The following is a 22,807-nucleotide window of genomic DNA, read 5'->3' as shown; positions in this document are numbered from 1 at the left end:
ATTACAAATGTAAGCGCAAATAAGTAAGGAAGAGCTAAGTTCGGGTGCAACCGAAAATTTTATACTCTTGCAACTCTTCCTAATTGCAATATTTTCGCATCTAGGGTGAAGAAGTTAGTGTCTCTGCTTTAGGATAAGCCTCCTTAATATCGCATATAAGGTCTTGTCGAGTATAGTGTGTAAAAGACTGAAGTCAACAAACTGATTACAGCTAATCAGTACGGCTTTAGAACTGGAAAATCTACTATCGACCAGATTTTCATCATGCGCCAAATCTTGGAAAAGACCCGTGAAAGGAAGATCGACACACACCACCTCTTCGTCGATTTTAAAGCCGCTCTCGACATCACTAAAAGGAACTGCCCCGCAAAGCTAATACGGCTAAGTAAACTGGTGTCGAGCAATACAAAAGCTTCGCCAGGATCGGGAAGGACCACTTTGAGCCGTCGGAAGCCAAGCGAGGTTTCGTGCGAATTCTTCAATCTACTGCTGGAGAAAATGATTCGAGCTGCAGAGCTGAATAAAGAAAGCACTATCTTCTACAAAGTGTGCGATATCATAGGCTCCCACGTCACTGTTGACGGTCATAACTTCGAAGTCGTAGGTAATTTCATCTATCTTAGAACCAGCGTCGACAACAACAACAATATCAGCCTTGAAATCCAACGGATAATAGCTCTTGCCAACAAGTGCTACTTGGGTATGATTAGGCAATTGAGAAATAAAATCCTCTCTCGACGAACAAAGACCAAACTTTAGAAGTCACTTATTATTCCCGTTCTCCTGAAGAGGCATGTACAATGACAACATCTGCTGAGGCGACGTTACGAGCTTTCGGGGGAAAGTTTCTACGGAAGATTTATGCTCCTTTGTGTATTGGCAACGGCAAATATCGCATTCGGTGGAAAGATGAGCTGCACGAAATATACGACGACATTGACAAAGTTCAGCGAATCAAGAGGCAAATGGCTATTCTGGCTAGGTCATGTTGCCCGGATGGAATAGAACACTCCAGCTATGAAGGTTTTAGTTTCAGTACCCGGCGGTGGAGGCAGATGAAGAGGAAGACCACTAATCCGTTGGAGAGGTCAGGTGGAGAAGGATCAGACTGCAATTGGTATTCCGAATTGGCGAAAAACAGCGAAAAGAAGAAACGACTGGCGCGCTGTTGTTAACTCGGCTATAACCTCAGTGTCTATGTCAGTAGAGATGAAGAAGAAGAAGATGCTTTTATTTATTTAGCTATCGTACTTTTAGTAGTTTCAACATAACCGTTATATGGGAGTAAGCTGGTTTATTATACGATTCCACCCATTTTAACACTTTTGAAGGGGATACTAAAAAGATTTGCTGTTGGCTTGATTTAGGTTAAGTGTTTTGGAAGATATGTACACTAAGCTTACTAGATGGTGGGGCCACGCCAAAGATGAAATATTTTCAAACCAAAAACTAAACTCAGCACTGCAATCTCCTGTACCAAATTATTTAATTAGTTGCTTAATTATGCATTTTATAGGCTTGTGGCATTTTGTGGCCGTGACAATGGTCCGATTCAGCTCACTTTCGATTGCCAAGAAGTACGTGTACCAAGTTTCATCAATATGTCTCAAGTTTTGCTTAAGTTTTCGTTTTTAAATTACATCTAATGATAGCTCATTAGCATATAATATCGTCTTAATTATTTTTTTATTGGATACACCACACCTTCTTTCTTTTACGACCTATCAAGCTGCCACTGCCGGGATTTTATCGAACATTAAAATAATAGTATGTCAGACTGCATGGTCTAGAGCACTACCTCATTTAGCTGATGCAATTAAGCTGTAAATTAACTTATCCTATTTAGCGTTGAAACAAAAATCATTTATCTAAGTCAATTGGTATTTCAAAATTATCGAAAAAGTGTTTAAATTCTGTATTTGAAAACTTTCGTGCAAAGAAAATGTATTTTAATTATCTAATTGTATTTTATAACAGAAAATTGGCCTTTTTTTGATCAAAATAATCGAGTTTTGACAGCAGTCTCTCTAAGCTCGTGGATTTTAGAAAATAAAATGGTAATTATCCACGATTTAATGAGGCAAGTATTACATTTGGTTGTAACATTGCAAAAACCATTTTGCTTTCCATATTTCTTCTGATAACATTTTGTTTTCTTAGGACATCAACTAACATTTTTAAACAGTGCTCAAACCTCAGTTGAATTTAACTTGAATTTATGAAAATCAATCTCAAAAGTTGTTTAATAAGCGGCATGTAAATGCTTATAAACGTTCGGTTCCTTCAGTAAATTACTTAACTTGTGTCTTCTGCCAGGAAATTACCGTAAATGAGCTTACGAAAATTTATGCATTAGGGAGGGTATTATTAAAGTTTAGTTCAAAGTTCATTGAATGTATAACAAATTTGTGCAAACTTTTGGTTTTCTTTTCTCTAAGAGCGTAATTAAATACACTTGCAAAAAAAGTCGTCATATAAAAAAGCTTTTAGAGAAACACTTTCTTTTCGAAACTTATGCAAATATAAAATATAAAACGCAAAATTTTAATTATTCATCAATATTTATATTGTCGCCTTCAAAGTAATCCCCACCATATGCAATACACATATGTCAACGATTTTTCTAGTCATCGAAACACTTTTAATAAGCATTTTTTGGGATGACCTTCACCTCCTTCAGTGAATTTTGTTTTATCTCTTTGACCAACTGAAAACGAGTTCCATGGAAAGGCAATTTCAGTTTGGTGAATGGGGGAAAAATCACACAGTGCCAAATCTGGTGAATAAGTTGGTTGATTGATTGTATTCAACGCGTTTTTTTGGTTTTAAATTCGGTCACAAGCGTGGATTAATGTAATGACGTATTATTATCAAGTAACAGCCATGAACTTTTCTTCGCCAATTCTTGCCGTTTTCGACGGATGCTCATCCCATCCCTTTTCCCATCCATTCCGGTTATTGTTGACTTGTTTGCATATTAAACTCATAAACCCTATCTCATCTTCAACTATAATGCTCTCCATGAATATGCAATCGGAATTCACACGATCATGCAAGTTCAAAGAGACCTGTTTGCGGTACTCTTTTTGTAAAAAAATTCAGCTTCTTCGGGACAAGTCGAGCAAGTCACCCTGATCATTTATGTATATATACATAACCCTATATCTATCTCGCTTAGTTTTAGGTGATACGTATGTGAACAGAACTATTATAATCTGTGGCAACATGTTGCAAGAATATAAAAATCTTGCCAAAGAGTTCAACATTCATTATTTGAAGAAATCGTGAATATATTACAACCAAACTTGGTATCATCATGACTTATATTGAGGGCCATCAACTTGGGCTTCGGTTTATTGATATATTTTTGTTCACGTCAGAGAATATCATATTAGAGTCTTATTAAAATGAGAGCTATGTGATATAAACTCAACCGAAGAAGCTAAATGTAATATGTTTAGTTGATGTGACGTGATTTGAGGTTTAGACCAATTCCATTCGTAATTAGCGGTAACCACATAATTTTCTAGGAAACTTGTCCTTGTATTTGGTGAAAAGGTCCGGAGATATGTGATTTTATCTAAAAGTTTTAATATCTCTTTATTAATCGCTCTTAAAGTAATTTTCAATCGAAGCGTTATGTGGGGAGTGGACAGGCTTATAATTCGAATTTGTCCATTAATAACAGATTTTGTGGTGTGCAAATAATAGAGCTTGGACGGTTTGACGAATGTACATATACAATAATCCCATTAGGGGGCGGGACCATGTTACTTATAACTATCGTAATACTCGTACACGTTTGTTCAACTTCAGGCGTCGACAGAATTCAAAAAAAAAATATTTGTATTTTTATATGACTTTATTGCACCCATTTATAGTTTATTATACAAGTATATTATATTAAACAAATATATAAAACCGAGATTATATTATATTTGCTATAGCTAATAAGTACATAAATATATTATATATACATATGTACATACATACTTATACATACATATAGAAATATGACACTGCATTAAACTAAATATAAAGCCAGCAGCAGACGTTACCAAGTACATGAAACCGGTACAAACTCTATTTGAGGAGCAGACGATTGTCTGAAGTCAAGCTCAAGTAACTCATTGGATTAATTTAAAACAAGTAAGGAAGGGCTAAGTTCGGGTGTCACTGAACATTTTATACTCTCGCATGATAAAGTGATAATCGAGATTTCATTATACGTCATTTATATATTTTTCAAATACCGTATTTTTGTAAAGTTTTATTCCGCTGTCATCATTGGTTCCTAATGTTCTATATATTATACAGAGAAGGCAACAGATGGAATTCAAAATAGCGTTATATTGGAAGAAGGCGTGGTTGTGAACCGATTTCACCTATATTTCGTACATGTCATCAGGGTGTTAAGAAAATATTATATACCGAATTTCATTGAAATCAGTCTAGTAATTCCTGAGATATGGTTTTTGGTCCATAAGTGGGCGGCGCCACGCCCATTTTCAATTTTTCAAAAAAGCCTGGGTGCAGCTTCCTTCTGCACTTTCTTCCGTAAAATTTAGTGTTTCTGACGTTTTTTGTTAGTCCGTTAACGCACTTTTAGTGATTTTCAACATAGCCTTTGTATGGGAGGTGGGCGTGGTTAATATCCGATTTCTTCCATTTTTGAACTGTATATGTAAATGCCTGAAGGAAACGACTCTATAGAGTTTGGTTGACATATCTGTAGTAGTTTCGGAGACTTTTCCAAAAAAATTACGTCCAAATATACCCCTCCCTAATGCGATCCTTTGTGCCAAATTTCACTTTAATATCTTTATTTATGGCTTAGTTATGACACTTTATAGGTTTTCGATTTCCGCCATTTTGTGGGCGTGGCAGTGCGCCGATTTTGCCCATCGTCGAACTTAACCTTCTTATGGAGCCAAGGAATACGTGTACCAAATTTCATCATGATATCTCAATTTTTACTCAAGTTACAGCTTGCACGGACGGACGGACAGACAGACATCCGGATTTCAACTCTACTCGTCACCCTGATCACTTTGGTATATATAACCCTATATCTGGAGAGTATAAAAAACTGTACACAAAAAAATTTTCTGAGTGGTTAAAAAAAATATGCTACTTCGTAATTTGCAACCACCCTAATTTAAATATAAATATTTACCCATATGTATAATATATGAGTGTAAGCACACAAAACATTAAAATATCAATAATTAATTATTTTAGCAACCGTGTTGCCGTTCATAAGTTCAAAAACTTGAACAATCTTATTTTCTGCTTTGTTGTTGGCTTTGCATGCATGCCGCTGACTTTACATTTACATGCATTTGAACTGTGCGGAATGCATACAGTTTACAACACAAACGGGTAAAACTTGAAGATATCTTAAAATAAAGAAAAAATAACAACAAAAATGTGCATAGCAGTTGTTAATTTATATATAATATTTCAGTTGCACTTGCAAGGCCAACTCATATACATATAAAATATATAGTAGTAAAATAAAAGTTAATAACTTTTTCAATCAAACTAAAAAAACAAAAAAAAAATAATATAAAAATTAATTTTTTTTATTTACAGAAGAAAAGTTTTTTTCATTTACAAAGTAAATAGTACATAGTTAGTGACTTGGGATTCTCTTTCATTAAATAAGTTTTTTCCAACTTACGGTATTTATTTCTAAAACACTAACTTAAATATTCTTACTAATCACGATATAGAAAATGGAGTTTAATTTTAACATAGAAACAAATGAGACAAATATTTTCTCTTAACTGTAATGCGTAAGTCACTCAAGAGTGAAGAGCACTCAAACAGCATTTAGAGTTGTATTGTGCGAAATGGAGAGAAAATTTTCTCTTTAACTCATATAAATATGTTTGGAAATCGTAAAGCCAGTGTTCTGAAACCCAGTAGCGAGCCGTGCTAATTTAAAATGTATGAAAAACTACTTATCTTCAATGGAGAACTGTTTTTCAATACTTTGAGTTTTAGATATGTGCTATGAATTTCACAAATTTGACTACTACTTAAAGTAATATTACCATATAACCCTAATTAATTGCCCAATTAATACTTTGAATATTAACAATAAATTGTTGAAGGAGTTCCAATGCAAAAAGTTTCTAGTTTTATGAATATATTTCGAATCTGTTTAAATACAAAACACAATAAATAAATTTTATGGAAACACAATTAGGATGAATACTTCTCCAATCTGCTGAATGGCAATGAGAGCATAAATCCAGGAGATGGCGAACCCGTTTCGCCAATCTATGACGATGAAGCAGAAGTTCGAACAGCAATTACCAGACTAAAGAACAACAAAGCGGCAGAGGCCGATGGATTGCCAGCCGAGCTATTAATACTCTACTTTTAAAACGCTAACAACTGATAAGAAGCATGCATATGCTTCTTTGTAGAATATAAGCAGACGAAATAATGCCCGGCAATTGGAATTTAAGTGTACTCTATCAAATCCACAAAAAGAGAAACACCACAATGTGCGCCAACTATCGTGGGATAAGCCTCCTCATCATCGCATATAAGATTGCATCGAGAGTATTGTGTGAAAGATTAAAGCCCACCGTCAACAAACTGATTGGACCTTGTAGTAGTCTGGCTTTAGGCCTGGAAATTCAACAACTGACCAGATATTCACCACACGCCAAATCTTGGAAAAGACCTGTGAAAAGAAATTCGACACACATCACCTCTTCGTCGATTTTAAAGCTGTTTTTGACAGCAGGAAAAGGAGCTGCCTTTATGCCGCTGTGTCTGAATTTGGTATTCCCACAAAACTAACTTGACTGTGACGTTGAGCAATACCAGAAGCTCCGTCAGGATCGGAAAGGACTTCTCTGAGCCGTTTGATACCAAACGAGGTTTCAGATAACTCGATTCTCTACCGTGCGACTTTTTCAATCTACTGCTGGAGAAAATAGTTCGATAAAATCTTCTATAAGAGTGTGCAGCTGCTGGCGTACGCCGATGATATTGATACAATTGACATCAACACCCGCTAACGCGTTTACAGTCAATTTTACATCAGATTCCAATTGTGGCCAGGTCCTTCTCTGCCTGGTCTTTCCAATGGAATGGAGATCTTCCTCTTCTTCTGCTTCCCCCGGCGGGTACTACGTCGAATACTTTCAGATGTGGAGTGATTTCATCCATTCTGACGAAATGGCCTAGCAAGCGTAGCCGCTGTCTTCATTCGCTGAACTATGTCAATGCCGTCGTATATCTCGTAGAGCCAGTGCGACGACTGTTTGTTTGAATACAGAAGATATTTCGTCTTGCCCTCGTTCACCATCAGACCCATTTACTTTGCTTTCTTAGTCAGTCTGGAGAAGGCAGAACTAAAGGTGCGGTTGTTCGGGCAATCATATCAATATCATAGGCACACGTCAGTAGTTGTACACTCTTATAGAAGATTGTACCAGCTCGATTAAGCTCCGCAAGTCGAATTATTTTTTCCAGCAGTAGATTGAAGAATTCGCATAATAGAGAGTTGCCTTGTCTGAAACCGCGCTTGATATCGAAAGGCTCGGAGTTGACCTTTCCGACGCTCTTTTGATGTTGCTCAATGTCAGCATACACAACCGTAATAGCTTGGCGGGGATACCCAGTTCAGACATAGTGCCTTTTCGTGCTGTCGAAAGCGGCTTTAAAATCGAGGAAGATGTGTTGTGCATCGACCCTCCTTTCACAAGTCCTTTTTAAGAAAATCTGGTCAATAGTAGAATTTCCAGTTCTAAAGCCACACTAACAAGATCCAGTCAGTTTGTTTGATGGCGGACTTCAGTCTTAGGTTAGGTTAGATTAGATTAAAAAGACGATCCTACAAAGAACCTCACTTGGAAAGCTTAGAACGTAGGTTCATTGTGGAGCCCATATACTGGATCGTAAGACTTTACTACATTTGCTATTACTCACTGAAAATTCGACAGTCTGCTGAAGAAAATTTTAAGAGTCACGGGCGAGTTGTAGTTTTCATTAACGAGTGAAAAACTGGAATTTGAAATTTCGGTTGATATCCAAATTTTAATTTGCTTAGTCTAAAACGGTCTTTAAGTCGGTATTTGAACTATGTCCAACTGGTCCGAAAGTATATACTATTTAACTACTTACTTAAGCTATTGTTCTCCTCATTTTACTACAACAACTATTTGGATAAGAAGTTGTCCTAAGTGTTGACATGGCTCTCTTTTGATTTGTTTTACTCTTAAAATCCAAAACAAGCCTAAATGTGTAATAAATACAGCAGAGGAGATAAGAAATAGTCGACAGAGAGTGGAGAGGCTATCGTATTCTCCTGAGTTAAGAGTTGCAAATAATGTAAATTACAACAATAAATAATTATAATGAATCATGTGTGCTCAAAAGTTTGTGATAATGCAATATGCACTCAATCGGATTATTTTTGGCTTTAAGAAAAATATACTCGTAACTACTGTGGTATCGTTGCTCTCATTCACACTCTGCCACTCAACTAAATAAGTTAGGTAATTATAACAAGCCGTAGAACTACCGCTATGTGATAACAAAGAAATTTATTTAATGACTTTTAACTCATTAATTAGTGAGAGCAAAATATTTGCTCTTTTCTATGAGAAACTTTTGTAAATACTACTTGAATAAAGTTGTCCCCTATGTATGTATATGTATGTAAGTATTTACATGTGTGTAAGTATAGAAAACACTGCAAACATAGACAGCGCATTGTCGCGTCTCGCCTCTTCTCACTGTGAGTTGTGCCAAAAAGCCGGCAGCCGCGTGCAAACAACATGATCGCGTGCGAAAATCTCAACAGCGCCAACATGTCAAATCAATGCACACTCACGCATACATGCATACAATAGCATTTGTGTGCAAGCACAGCGTAAAAAGTGTCATTGTGTTGGCAAATGTAAACATAAGTAATTTTGCATGAGCGCTGAGATTACTAAACATAATTGAAAGTGTACACGGTAGTCCCAGCGGCGTTTCAATACGTCGTGTTAATTGCACGTGCTGCTGTCACGATTGACGCTGCGTACAATACATGCATACATGCATATAGTATGCCGACTGATGTCACAAAAGGAACAGTTGACAGAGAGACGAGAGTAAATATGCTATTTAGTTTTGGTTTAGCATACTTTTTGGGGCTAGCACTTGAAATAATTTTTTATATAATTTATAACTAAGTTGTCAGTAATATATTTTGTTAAAACATTTTGGAAAATTTTGATTTTATTTCCTTTAGCAATTTTTTTTTATTTTTCTACTTTCTTTTAAACCATATTTATTCAATGATTCACTACATATATTTCAATCACGTCATAATCTAATTAGCAACTTAATTAATTGCTATGCTTATCCATACATACATACATATATATACACATATATGGGGTATTCCATACCAAATCGACCACTTTTGAACCCGAGCCCTTTAGATTTTGCTGAAACTTATCCATCCTTTTCTACCCTTTGAAAAACATTTTTGAGAATTTTTTCAAAATTTTTTGTCCAACTTCAAAAAAAGTTATGAATTTTTCAAAAAAGGCTTTTTTATTTTCAAATAGCCATTAATTTTGTAGAAATTGACTTTTGGGGACCTTTTTTTAAATTTTTGTTTTTGAAAAAATACACAAAAAAAATTTAACACGATCAATTATATAAAATAATCGGTTTTTTAAAGTAAACTCGTCATTTTTTGGAAGTTGGCCATTTTTTGAAAGTTCGCCATTTTTGTTTTTTTTTTGTTTTTTCCTCAAAAAAAAGTACAATTAATCCCTGCTAATCCCGGAGTGGGCCGATTTTTTTTATATTATTTTTTTAATTTTTTTCAATTTTGAAAATTTGACAATTTTTTAAAAAAAAGGGTAGAAAAGGATGGACAAGTTTCAGCAAAATCTAAAAGAGTCGGGTTCAAAAGTGATCGATTTGGTATGGAATACCCCATATATATAAATATATACATATAAATATATACATATACATATATAGATGTAAATGTATAACCATTTTTGTGCGCAAAGAAAAATAAACGAAATTCGGTTAAGTATACGCAGTGTTGTACTCATTACGGTTGCACTGTCTGTTAAAATGTCTATATATAAATATGCAATGCATATTTTATAAATTCACAGCATGTTTTGACAAGCGCCAGGTGTTTATTTTGCGTCAGCGCACACATATGCGAAATCAAAATATGTTAGGCCGCGCGTTTAATAAAAATATTAAGACTCAATGCGTTTGTCCTATTTGCTGTGCTGCAATTGGTGATAATAAAAATATTTGCGCCAAAATAAACATTTATATTGAAAAATATTTGCGATTTTCTCAATAATTATAAAAATAAATAAATAGTAATAAAATAAGTACGGCAACGTCATAGTTAATATTGGCTGAAGTTACGTTTCTTTTCACAAATTATAAATGTTAAATAAAACATGTAAGAAAGTGCTAAGTTCGGGTAAAACCGAACATTTCGTATCCTTGCAACTTGCAAGGGTTAAAGGGAAGTACCGTGAAGTAAATAAGGCTTGTTAGTTATATGGTGTCTAGGGCGAGTTTTCACTGATTCTAAGCACAAATGTGCAACGTTATACTGGAAACACACTCTCTCAAATGTATTAAGATGACTCACATATTGCCCAATATATGCGGTATAAAGTCATCCGGAATTTCGATATGGGAGCTAAGGGAAGTATATCGTCCCCTAAAATGGAAAATAACGTATCATCAAAAAATTCGAAATTGAGTATCCTATTGATTACGATTCACTACTTCAAATTACATACATAATATTACATATGTCCAACATTTTCAGGTTCTGCGCTCATATATTAACCAGTTTTAACCAATATTAAAATTTTTGTTAACTCTTGTTCCATTTTATTTCGTGTTTCATTCATGCCACTGTAAATTTTCAAACATGTTGTTACGTTATTTTGCATTTTAGGTGACGATATGTAACACACAGACATAGTACTCGTACTATCAGGAAAAGATTCCATCTGAATTTCAATTATTTACCTCACACATTGACCGATATTTTCGCTAAAATGTCAACTATAAGCCACAACTATAGGTCCACATATTCAGTACCTAAGAGCTTGCACAGTTGTGGCCTGATTTACATAATTTCTGGAAATACTTGAAAGGAACTTTTTGTGAAATATTTTATTTCGTTATTTTAATTACTTATTAATTTGTATACTTGTATTAGGAAGTGAAGAAAAGAAAATAAAATTAAAATTGCCTTATATGAGAAGTAGGCGAAGAATGTTATGCATCGAATTTAGTTGAAATCGGTTGAGGAAGTCCCGAGATATGTGATTTCACCTTAAGAATGGTGATGCCACACACTTTGCCCAATTTTGACCCGGCTCATTTAAATCCTCGAATTCAGGCCACCAAAGGCTACAGCTGTGCAAACTGTTGACAGCCTAAGCTCCGAGGTTAGCTGTGAGTACCCAATAAGCAGCCCCCTACTAATAGTGATAGGAAAGGTGTGTTGTGCTTAGATGCCACTTGGAAATAAACATCCTACCCATGCCACACCTGTCCATGAGAGGGCTGTAACAGAGCGACATGAGGCGCGAGCCTTTATGCGAAGATCACAAATTGCTAAATTCAGCTGAGTTCATAATTGGCGGATAGTAACGGCCTGCAAAGACGTAGATAAGCTGTGAGTCACAAATAGGCGGCCTCCGACCAAGGACACAGACGGCAAGCGAAGAAAGTAAGGAGAAAAGTAGAACCATCATTTTGAAAAACGATTCTGAAACGTTGAACTCAGGCTGATATCTTGCAGAAATTGCTTGCAGGGTAATGTTAAAGACGCCTCCAACGAGAAGCAATACAAACCGTCTGTAAGGAAGAAACCGGAAACCGGCCGGAAAAAACCAACGGATGCAAACAAAAAATAAGTTCCGGATACCGATCGAATTGCGCTAAACGGACACAACTCTTCCAGATAAGAGTTCATTCTAGGGATGAGAATAGAAGAGGATGAGGCGCTCCTCAAGTGTCATAGTAGCCTTAAAAGCATAAAGTAAGCCATGTTAAGGGTATGAGTTAGACGAACTCTTCGATATTACAGTAGCCTCTATCGTAAATCTATAATGGCAGAAAGAGACACACGATGCTCGAACGCAGCTAGGTTAGACGCAAGCGCCGAATATATTGATGTTTTAACGCTAATAACTGCTCTTCATATACGGTAGAGCAGGAGGTAGAGAAAAAACCATATGGCATCTGGTAAAAGGCAAAAGGAACAGAAAGCAAAGAGACAAAAGCGGAGAGCGAACCCTAGGCAACACTAGACGGACAAAAAAGTGACAAGCTTCAGAGGCAAAAATGGGCCAATAGAATTAAAGTACGGAAAGAAGCAGTGCTACTTAAACCTGCAGAAGGTCGCAGCTATGCCGAGGTTCTTCAAAATAGATGTTTATGGATTTATGTAAAATTTTGTCAGTGTGTTCAGTAAGGTTCGCCTTTTCATTAAGTCAGATGTTTAAGTGAAGAGTTTGTATTGGGTACAAAGCGCTTTGCCAACAATTAAGATCCAATAACCGGAACACTTTTTTGACTCCAAGCGAAACTACATGTAGCAGTCTAAGGTAAGTGAAATCCCCTCCACCTTGGAAATCAGCCATCGACAATAAGCTGACCATGTTTTTCATAAGGAATAGAAAATCAACTACAATTATAGAATTTCATGTTCAAAAGCCTTTTTTTGAAGAATTTGTAGCGTAAGGTCTCATATCTGCGCAAGTTGCTCTCACGAGGTTTTCATAGCCATCCGAACTACTAATTTTGACAGTTAATTATGAACACTGATTCTATCTCGAATTTTGCATTCAATTTTTACTTCACCTCATTCGAAATACTCATTTGTATTATGGATATGATGGATATAACGAGGTTCACGTGTTCAAATATTTTTAATTAAAAAAACACAATTTTTGGGGTTATTAGCATGACTAACCATTCTATTAACTTGAATTAAATCTCGCAAATCGATTTTCCAAGCAAATTTATGTTCAACTCTTTATTCTCTTTTTAGTACTTAAGCAAACCCACACCTTCAATCAATTGTTTACCGTTGCTGTGATGAAAGCGTAATTTGTATGCAAACAATTGCGGTCTCTTTGCACTTCCCCCGTTACTTTGCAAATACCGTATGTAAACAGCGTCAGCAGTGCGTTGGCGAGCAGAAGGTGTTCACTGAGATTCGCAAAGTGCGAAAAGCACATTTTTTTCTAATTTGAACCGATGAGTAAGTACAAATGCTCGAAAACAAGTGGCGTGGCATAATTAGGTCCAAGGTAAACCAAAAATGAAAAAAAGAAACCTGGAACAAGAAGCGATGCCGACAGCTGTTTGTGTTTGTTTGTTTTGCTGATAATTTTTTTTCTCTTGCCACCTGTTGCCACTAAAATTTTTCTAACTTTATTTGTGAACTTAAAATTTCAATTATAATTTGTTGTAGGCAAATATTTATCTTTGCAAATAGCTTCGTATAAAAGAGTTTAAAATCTTTTGGCTTTCATACACTCGTATATATGTAGCTATTTTTGAACCCTTCTACATCTATACAAAAATTTCTGCGTTCATATACTACTATGAGCAAAAAATAGTAAGACTTTGTTCTTAATATTGGAAAGATCTCCAGAACTGGCTTCCGGCGACTTTTTCCCGTTATTAGATCTCAAAAGAATGCACGCTGTGAAGAAATTTTCGTCGAATGAAGAGGAGATCGCCAAAACTGAGGACTATTTTGAAGTGAAGGGCAAATCGTACTACAAAAATGTTATCTTAAAGTTGGGGGGCCGCTATAAACAGTGTGTCACCCTTGAAAGGAACTGTGCTAAATAATAAAAATAAAAACAGATTTTGCCAAAAAAAGGTACTATAGTAGGACGGGAACTTTTCAATTAAACTGTTATAATAATGAAAACATTAGAGTTTAATAGCGAAAATGTGTAAAATATTTTCTCATTTTCCGCGCAGTGAAACGAAAACAAAAATTAATTTACTCAAGTGAATCTCAAAGCAAAGGCGACAAAGTAGACTTCAAATGAAAACCTTCAGTGCGCTAACAACTTGGTTAACTCGGTTTTCGCCTTTTTTCAATTAAACGTCATGCTTGATGAACTTACAGATAATCTTAGTCAAGCATAAAAACTGTCTCGAAATTACTCATTGCCATAACTCACAACTAAGTTGGCATAATTCAAATCTGCGCAGGCAAAAAGAATGTCTGAATCAAGGCCTCCACGAACAGCTTGCGTGCTGCTGCTTAGGAGTAATCAGTAAAAATGTAATCAAGCATGAAGAACTTGATTTTGTAGTAAACAGTATTTGTGGTTAAAACGAGATATGGACTTAAGTTCTTTCGAAATATACGCGAATTTTTCAAACCACTTGAGATAAAGTTGATTCCACTTAAGAAATTAAAAATCATTGTGTGGTTTCCAGATAAAGAAAATTGAGCTTATGGTGGTAAAGCTATTTAAAAATAGGTCGATTTTGGTATAAGATTGCATTGCTATCGGACCACTGACGCATATAGCTGCCATAAAAGCTGATAGGTCAAACAAAAAGTATAAACAACAAAACTTCCATGCAGTCTAATAGGAGACCGATTGGTCAACGCTCCCTTACTTGATACAGTTTCTTATAAATTTTTTCTCTAAGAAGCTTGCTAACACCATTTGAACTCCGAACTTTTATCGACATTTTCTTCAATTCATTTGGCTTAATAGCTCATTGACTCTTAATGTAAATATGTAATGTAGAAACCACATTATTATTACGTTGTTCTTTTATAGTTATTGTATAGTTTGTGGCGATACTGCTGAGGTACAATCCTTAATAAAGTTTAAATATGCATATGTTTCGGTTGGCGAGAACACGGCTTTCATGAAAATTAACATAGTTCTCACATCATTTGAAATTTTTGATGGTTTAATGTCTATATCTTCCAAACCACAAAAGCTAAATCAACCATTCTTGCTTACAAGCAGTCACTTTGCCATTTCTACATAGGTGGTGGAAATGGATGAAATCCGATAATAACACCGCCCACTCCCATATAACGGCAAAGTTGCCACTGGATAAATGCGCCACAAGCATTAAATTTCACAACCAAGCTGGTAAGGATTCATAGGTTGTGGAGAACAAAATGGACAAGGGGCATAGCACCACCTACCTTTGGGTGAAATCTTATACCTCAGGAACTGCTTGTCCGATGTTAACCAAATTTTGTGTGCGAGGTTACCTAAATATTGCTATGACACGCTATGAAAGTGGCTGAAATCAGACGTTAACCAACGTTACAGCAACGGTATGTGCTACTTGCAGGTCACTAAAAACCCCTCCTCTAAGAGACCTTCGCCCACCCTGGCAACACATTTGCATTATTTCAGGGTGGCGTTCCATATTTCTCATTGAGAGATTTACATCTGCGCACCTGCGTCTAAGTCCCGTTCCAGGTTTCCAGTACTCCATAATCAGAACCCTACTGTCCTCGTTTCCGAATGGGCCCAGGATTTCGTCGATGTCTTTGCACTTTTGATGCTGCTCGCTGTATTGTTCCCTCGTCGCTTTGTTGCCTTCCTCTCGTGGGCTGGTTTTCTTTTGGTGCGACCCCGATAGGGGTTGTGGACTCTTGTTTACAAGCGACATCTTTTTGCCTCTTTGCCGAAGGTTCATAGGGCGCATGAGGCGTTTTGAGCCAAGAACTCCTCTCCTGCAGCTTTGGTCGGGGGCTACGTATTGCTATTCACAGCTAACTTACTTAGCATAGGCCGTCCACTATCCGCCAGCTGTGATCCCGGTAGGAACCTGAACTCAGCCTTACCTACCTATAACAAGATTTTAAATACCATTTGATGCTTTCACCTTACAGTGAAGAAGTCAAACATTAATAAAGTTATCAGAATAAAGTCTGCATAAATAATGTCTTCAAGATATATCATCTTACGGACTAAAACTTTACAGGAACCCTGTCCCAGTTCATTTGTCTGATTTTTCAATGCAAATATCGGTCAACCTGTAAGGTTTAGTATTGAAATTCGGGGAAAATATTTTTGTGATGACTAATATGGTCATTATAATATAATACATAATTTATTTTTCAAAATCTATATCGTTCTCCTCAAAGGGGGATTCCCTTGGTCCAAATACACTCGTGTCAATTTTTTTTCCAATCCTCGAAACAGTTCTTAAAGTCAATTTCCGAAATATGTAGCCTTCAATGCGCGTAGCGGTTCACGTTTAATGTCTTCAAGTGACTCAATGCGGTCGTTTGAGTTTGTTGAGTAGTCAGGAATCTCACGGAGCTAATATATGTACGTCAGAATTGTAGAAAATATCTACCAAGCGTACTCCGCTAAACTATACTTAACCATTTTATATGATGAATGCCTAGTTAAATACCGCAAGAAGCTCGATCAAACCACACATTTGTACATACGGAAAAAATCAATATTCTACAAAAACATAAAGATACTTTCTATGATACAGTAAAAATGTAAATAAATCTGCAAATCAAAGTTGTTCCTGTACTCCATCACATTTTTCATATGATCTCCCCACATTTATGGTTTCAATCAAGCCAAATACATATTGTATGCCAAACGCTTGAAAATAGGTCACTTACTCGGCATAACACAGCTGTCAGCAAAGTGACAGTACTGTCAGTTGGTTAGTCATTAAGTGAGCCGTAGAAATCAACAACACGTCGCGACATTTCACACTCTCTGAGCAATTTTCTTGGCGGCTGATTGCCAGCTGCTGAGTGTTGACTGTCAAATGTGATTAATTTTAACTAAATAAGTAAGCCACAATTTTCCCATAAATAAAACAACAACAATAAGCAGATATAAGTGATGATGCATATGAGCGTCTTATATTTATTGGCCTTACAAGACCTAAAACAAATAAAAGCATAAATGAATAAGTGGCTAAACCAATTGAGATCGTTAAAATTCTGCTTCAAACTAAAAAAAAAATAAATAAATAAATAAATATGAAATGTAGTATTTACAATTACATGACGGTTTTGCGTATATATTATAGTGAGCGTTACACACGAGCGCTTCTTGGAACGCTAACCAGTTTCCTAGTTAAAATTGACAACAAAGTAGAAAAATATAAACTTTGTTTTCTCTTCAACTTTTGGTATACTTAACTTGTGATAAAGCGTTTTTCATAGGTGAAAGAAAGAAGAGTGTAGTTTTTAAGACCACTCATTGACAGATTGCCTAACATATATTAAGATAAATTGTTTTTGCCAGGTGTAGGTGGCAAGAAGTTGGGGCATTAGTCCTAAATACATTCTGGATGTTGGCTTTGTCGAAGTTTCTGCCTGAGCCTTTTTCTGGTTAAGGGTATCGACCTCTGACTGCATTTTTGCATCAGAGGCTACTATATGATAGGTTGGAATAGAGAACTGGGTGCATGTAATTGCAGAATGTCCGATGTACTCAGACATTAGGGATCTGGGTGGTATTGGGATCACCTGGACCGATGGAGTTTGAGATGTTAGCGGTGTGATTTCCACTAGTCGGAATGTCTAACAATTAGGGTCGTTTTCTCGTGAATCGTTTAGGCGGGAAAGGCGTTCAAGTGAGAGTTAGATTTAGCTTCTTGTGTGAATGGTGTGTGCATATAATGTGCGCCCAACCCCTGGCCACCAATTCAGAGCAGTATGGAAGCTCAACTAGTGGTAGCATGGGCTACGAGGTCTGACCGGAGACTCAATTCTGGTACCACGCGGAGCAGGAGCCCTTGAAGTGCGCTCCAACTTACTCATACGGGCTGGCTCCTCGGGATGTATCGTGGTGGTATTGGTTAAAACCCGAATTCGGGAAGAACTGACACTTTGTCAGTTGGATGTGGAGTTGTATTGCAACCGGGGGACGGACCTTTAAAACGGCAGAGGTTTTAGATGGGCCTCGAACTCTACCCAGGTAGTTAGTGATTCCATTCCATAAAGTCTAAACGGACAAACCCGCTTCCATTCAAACCTTGGAGCAAAACATTACCCGTGTCATTCGTTAGTGACTAGTCGAAATGATCGAACAAAACATCGAAAATTGGACTCAACGGATGGACCAATGGAAACGTAGCTGCGGCCAACATTTTAAAGAGATAATTATAACACCCAAGGGAAAATGTCGTAGACCCAATAAAATATATACATATGTATATATGTATATAAGTGATTCACGTGACGTACTGAATCAAGTTATCTATGTCCGTCCATCTGCGTGCATATACGCTAACTAGTCCCTCAGACTTTGAGATTTCTATCTGAATTTGGCTCACGCCCTTTTTTCCCAGAAACTGTTGATATGTCGTCATCGGACTGTTTCACATATAGCTGCCATGTAAACAGAACTATCAAACTCAACTTCTTCAATGGAAAACGTTTTTATTTGACAATTTAGGTAGGTATGTTAGCTGAAAGTGCAGCACATTCCGTTCTCAATTAGCGCCAAACCGGCAGTCAATGGAAAGGGTTCCGAGGCTCGATGGGGTGTGCATAACCGGAGCTTTAAGAACAACTCCAACGGTGGCTCTTGAACTAGTACTAAACCTGCCACTTATAGACCTCTTCGCTGAAAACTGCACAGCAAATTCGGCGGGACGACTACTGGCTGCAGGAGAATTTACATATAGAATCTTCGGGCATAGCTCTGTGGGTAATAGCGGCTGGGCAAACACCAACTACATTAGCCACTTTTCAACTTTGAATGAAGGTTCAAAGTAAACATAGAACAAGATGGCTGGCGTGAAGGTACAAAGGTATGTTAGCTATGCGCAACACTCTAAACAGCTATAAGAATCGAAATTGGACGTTGAAGTTGGTGAAGGGATTTACTGTTCAGAATTAGGCATACATTTTAAGTTGACAGACCACTGCAGTATGTTTCAAGCTGAGGTCTTTACTATTGCGAAAGCTGGCTTATAATGCACCTGCTGGCAATTCCAGAGTCAACATCTACGTAAACAGCCAAGAAGCAATCAAGGCACTAACCTCACTGAAATAGTGGATGAGATTGCCAAGAATGGTGTACGGCTATCATCTGAAAACTTAATCAACATTGGGATATACGAGGGCTGCTATATATATTCTGGCCTAAGGCAACACTAAGTGTTTCCAGGTGCAATCTGACATTTTCATTGGAAAGTTTGACATTTTTTAGCATAACATCACTCAGAACGTTTTGTCATTTAATCGTGAATTGTTTTATTTACAGGGAATAAAAAAATTCATCTCGGCCAAAAAATGGAATTAATTCGTGAACATTTTCGTGCGATCATTTTTCACAACTTTCGACGTGGATTATCACGACAAGAGTGCATCGATGAACTAAAATCGTTGTATGGCTATGAAGCACCATCCTATAGCACTGAGAAAAACTGGTACAACGAATTCAATCGTGGCCGACGCTCGCTCAAATACGAATTCCGTGAAGGTCGTCCAAAAACAGCCGTTGTGCCAGAAAACATCGATGCCGTACGTGAACTGATAATGCAAGACCGTCATGTAACATACCTTCAGATAGAGGCATGCCTATGCATTTCTCCCACTAGCATACATGCGATATTGCATGAACACCTGGCCGTAAAAAAGGAGTGTTCTTGTTGGATACCGCACAATTTAACAATCGCTCAAAAAAAGGCTCGTGTGGATTGGTGTAAAGAAATGCTAAAAAAATACGATCACGGTGCTTCAAAAGACGTTTATAAAATCGTCACAGGTGGCGAATCATGGATCTATGCGTATGAGCCCGAAACAAAACAGCAATCGACAAAAAAAAAATAAAATTTTCGTTGATAAATATGCCTATTTACATTATTAGGCCAGAAATATATATATAGCAACAATCTTGTGCAAAACGATTATGGGAATACTAACCAGTCACTGACAGAACGAGAAAACTCACTTATCTCTGTTAAGCTTTTTGTTGACAGACATTCAAAGTTTGGTACCTGATGGATTTCAAGAGTTCTACAGCGAGGTTTTGATAGAGCTGGGTGCTAGCTGAGGACTTGTGGAACCTTTACTCCTTTCGAATTTGCAGCTGCGGCAAATATTGTTATTTGCTATTCCCATTTTTAACGGTGTATGTATGTACGACCATATACTATATTCGTGGACCTATTGAATAAGTCTTTAGTTCTTGTCTTGCCATATTATGGTCATGTATCCTATATTGCATTTGGTTGTAGATTTCCAACTGTTCTGAGCTATTTGTTCAAACTGCATATTTAGTCCCCTCTTGATAGTTCCTAGCTTGCACGGTATTGTTTATGTCTCAGACTCGTCTCGCGAGACTCCCGACTTGGCCAACTCGTTAACTTTGACGCCGTAAAAGTTTCTATAACTGGGAACTTAAATTCTCATGGTCGTTGTATATAGAGAAATTATTCTTCTACGCTACTAAATCTCTTCTCTAAGGTGTTTTCACGTAATTTGGCACAAATTATTACTTAAGGCGACGCCACAATCTACGAAAAAAATTTTTCAGATCATGCCACTATAGCTTATAACTGCCACAAAAACGCATCGATCAAAGTTCTCATAAGGGATCTTTTGTATTTGTGAGGGATATTATTGCTACGGTGCAACCTAAGTTAGCGTTTTTTCCAGTTTCTATGTTTTTTTTTATATTAATATGAGAATGTCAGAAATAAATAAACTTTAGCACTTAATATTTATTTTGTACTAACCTTCATCACCTGCTAGCAACTCTTGCAACGCCAACGGTGCCTTCAAAGTCCAGTCCGTCGTGGCCGCATTTTTCTCGGTGAACTCCTCGGAGAGCGGTAGAGGCACATATAGCTTGCCATCGCTAGTTCTACGTTGCACTACCTGCGCTTTAGGCGGGAAATTTAGTAATTCTCGACGCTCACTAGCCTCCGAAGGCTTGAAGTTGCGTTCCTTCGGCATTTTTGTACAATTTTGTTATCGGAAAAAAAAATTGGAATTTATTTGTTAACACTTTTGCTAAATTCACATTTAACGACATATAGACACGAGCACCTTCACTAAACACTATTTTGTGTATGTATATGTGTGGGTGTGTGTGCAATTACGACGCTTTAAATGCGATTATAAGCTAAATATCACTGCTAATCAGCGCAAGTGGCGCCTAAATTATTGCACGTCGTTAAAATGCATATCAAAACTTTTGCTGTTGTTGTTGTTATTATTTTGTGCGTTTGTTTTTGATTTGATTGATTTATGTTACTCTGCACTCGCATAATTATTTGCGTTCGTTTGACGTTTTATTTTATTTTGTATGCAACACGTGCGTTATTTGTTTTCTTGTTTTTGCTACGAATATCAAGGATTAGTGATCGTAGACACATACACACTTACATGCTGCAGTGTGACACGTTGACAACATGACAGCGACAAGAATTTATAGAATAACACATGAAATTCGTTAATGAACTGCAATGTTGTTTGTTGTGTGTAGTTGTTGTTGTTGTTTTCGGTTAGTGCGTTGCATGCAAAGTGGCTGCCGACAAAGTTTTGCGCTCTTTTGCTTTGTTGTTTGATTTTCTATTTGACATGACATATATGTACCTGTGCAGGCAGCGACTGCAATATTTAGATCGTGTTGCTGTCGATTAATTCATTCATTCACAAAAGGCGCTGCTGACGTTGTTGTTTCATTTGCATACATTTTTTTTAATGCGAATTTAAATTCAGTTTTTTTTTTATATTTTTTTACGTTGAGGAATTGTAAACTCATGGCAAGCAGGGCATTAAGGTGTTACAATAACAAAAAGAAAAAGTGTTGGAATTCAAAATAAAAATTTTGGATTTTTTTTAATGTAATTTTCAGTTCAATTACAGCGTTTATGATAGTTTTAAAATTCAATGTATTTAAATGAGTTAAAGTTTGATATAAATAGCGGCGATATGTCCAAAAATTCTTGCTTAACTACTTTTTATATTTTCGCCAGTTAAATTTATTCGTTATAGTGGACCGGGACTTATTAATTGGGTTATAAACAGTTAAAAGTTTCTAAAGAGCGATTTTTTTATTTTATTTTTTTAATGTAAATATATTTAAGAATACACACAGAAAATTTCATTTCGTTCAGCTAAATATTTTCGAAGTTGCACGCAAATTTGAAAAGTCGTTTTAGAGGGAATGCACTTTCACCAAACTTTAAACGCGTTTTTATCAAAGTGGTTTTTCAAAGTCGGTGACCAATTACTCGAAAACGATTTAACCGATTAGTCTCAAATTTTAAGACGAGCTTCTTAAATATATTTTTTGTAATTAATCGAGAATTTTTACTAACCGATAAATCTTTTTTTCATAAACAATTTGAGAGCGAAATTTTGGTCAAAAATTGTTTTTTTTTTGGAACCGCCATTTTGTCAAAAATTTTTACTTTGCTTATTCATTTGATTTGCTTTACTAGACTTGACATTACTTTAACGAAATCTGTTTGATTTTTTAATTTCAGAGGATCCAGTTCAGAGATATAGTGGTCACCGCAAAACGTCTGTTTTGAGAGCAGCTCGCGGAGATCAGTTGTAATTCCTTTGCAAATAAATACTTTAACTAATACTTAGTCTCAAAATACAGTTAAAAGATACCACAATATGTATACAAATTTTTGGGTCAATACCTTAAAAGTTTTCTCAGGAAAAAATTCTGGAAAGTTTACTTTTTTCGGCCTTCTAACTGTATATAACCCCTTAAATGTTCGAAAGGAACTTGTTTAAAATATTATTTTTATAGAATACTAAAAT

At 36.4% G+C, this 22,807-nt stretch overlaps 1 protein-coding gene across 1 annotated transcript in view; it reads right to left on the bottom strand.

The window, feature by feature from the left end:
* Positions 1-21,733, bottom strand: part of LOC120766837 (organic cation transporter protein-like) — an 84,137-nt gene extending 62,404 nt beyond the window's left edge. The window contains exon 1 of the mRNA XM_040092548.1: positions 20,761-21,733. Coding sequence (XP_039948482.1) covers positions 20,761-20,980 — 220 coding nt within the window. The 5' untranslated portion in view covers positions 20,981-21,733. The remainder of the gene's footprint in view (positions 1-20,760) is intronic.
* Positions 21,734-22,807: the final 1,074 nt, after the last annotated feature.

Source organism: Bactrocera tryoni, chromosome 1 (assembly GCF_016617805.1).
Source record: "Bactrocera tryoni isolate S06 chromosome 1, CSIRO_BtryS06_freeze2, whole genome shotgun sequence".
Lineage (NCBI taxonomy): Eukaryota > Metazoa > Arthropoda > Insecta > Diptera > Tephritidae > Bactrocera > Bactrocera tryoni.
The sequence above is the reverse complement of the archived record's forward strand: the minus strand, read 5'-3'. Positions and strand labels throughout refer to the sequence as shown.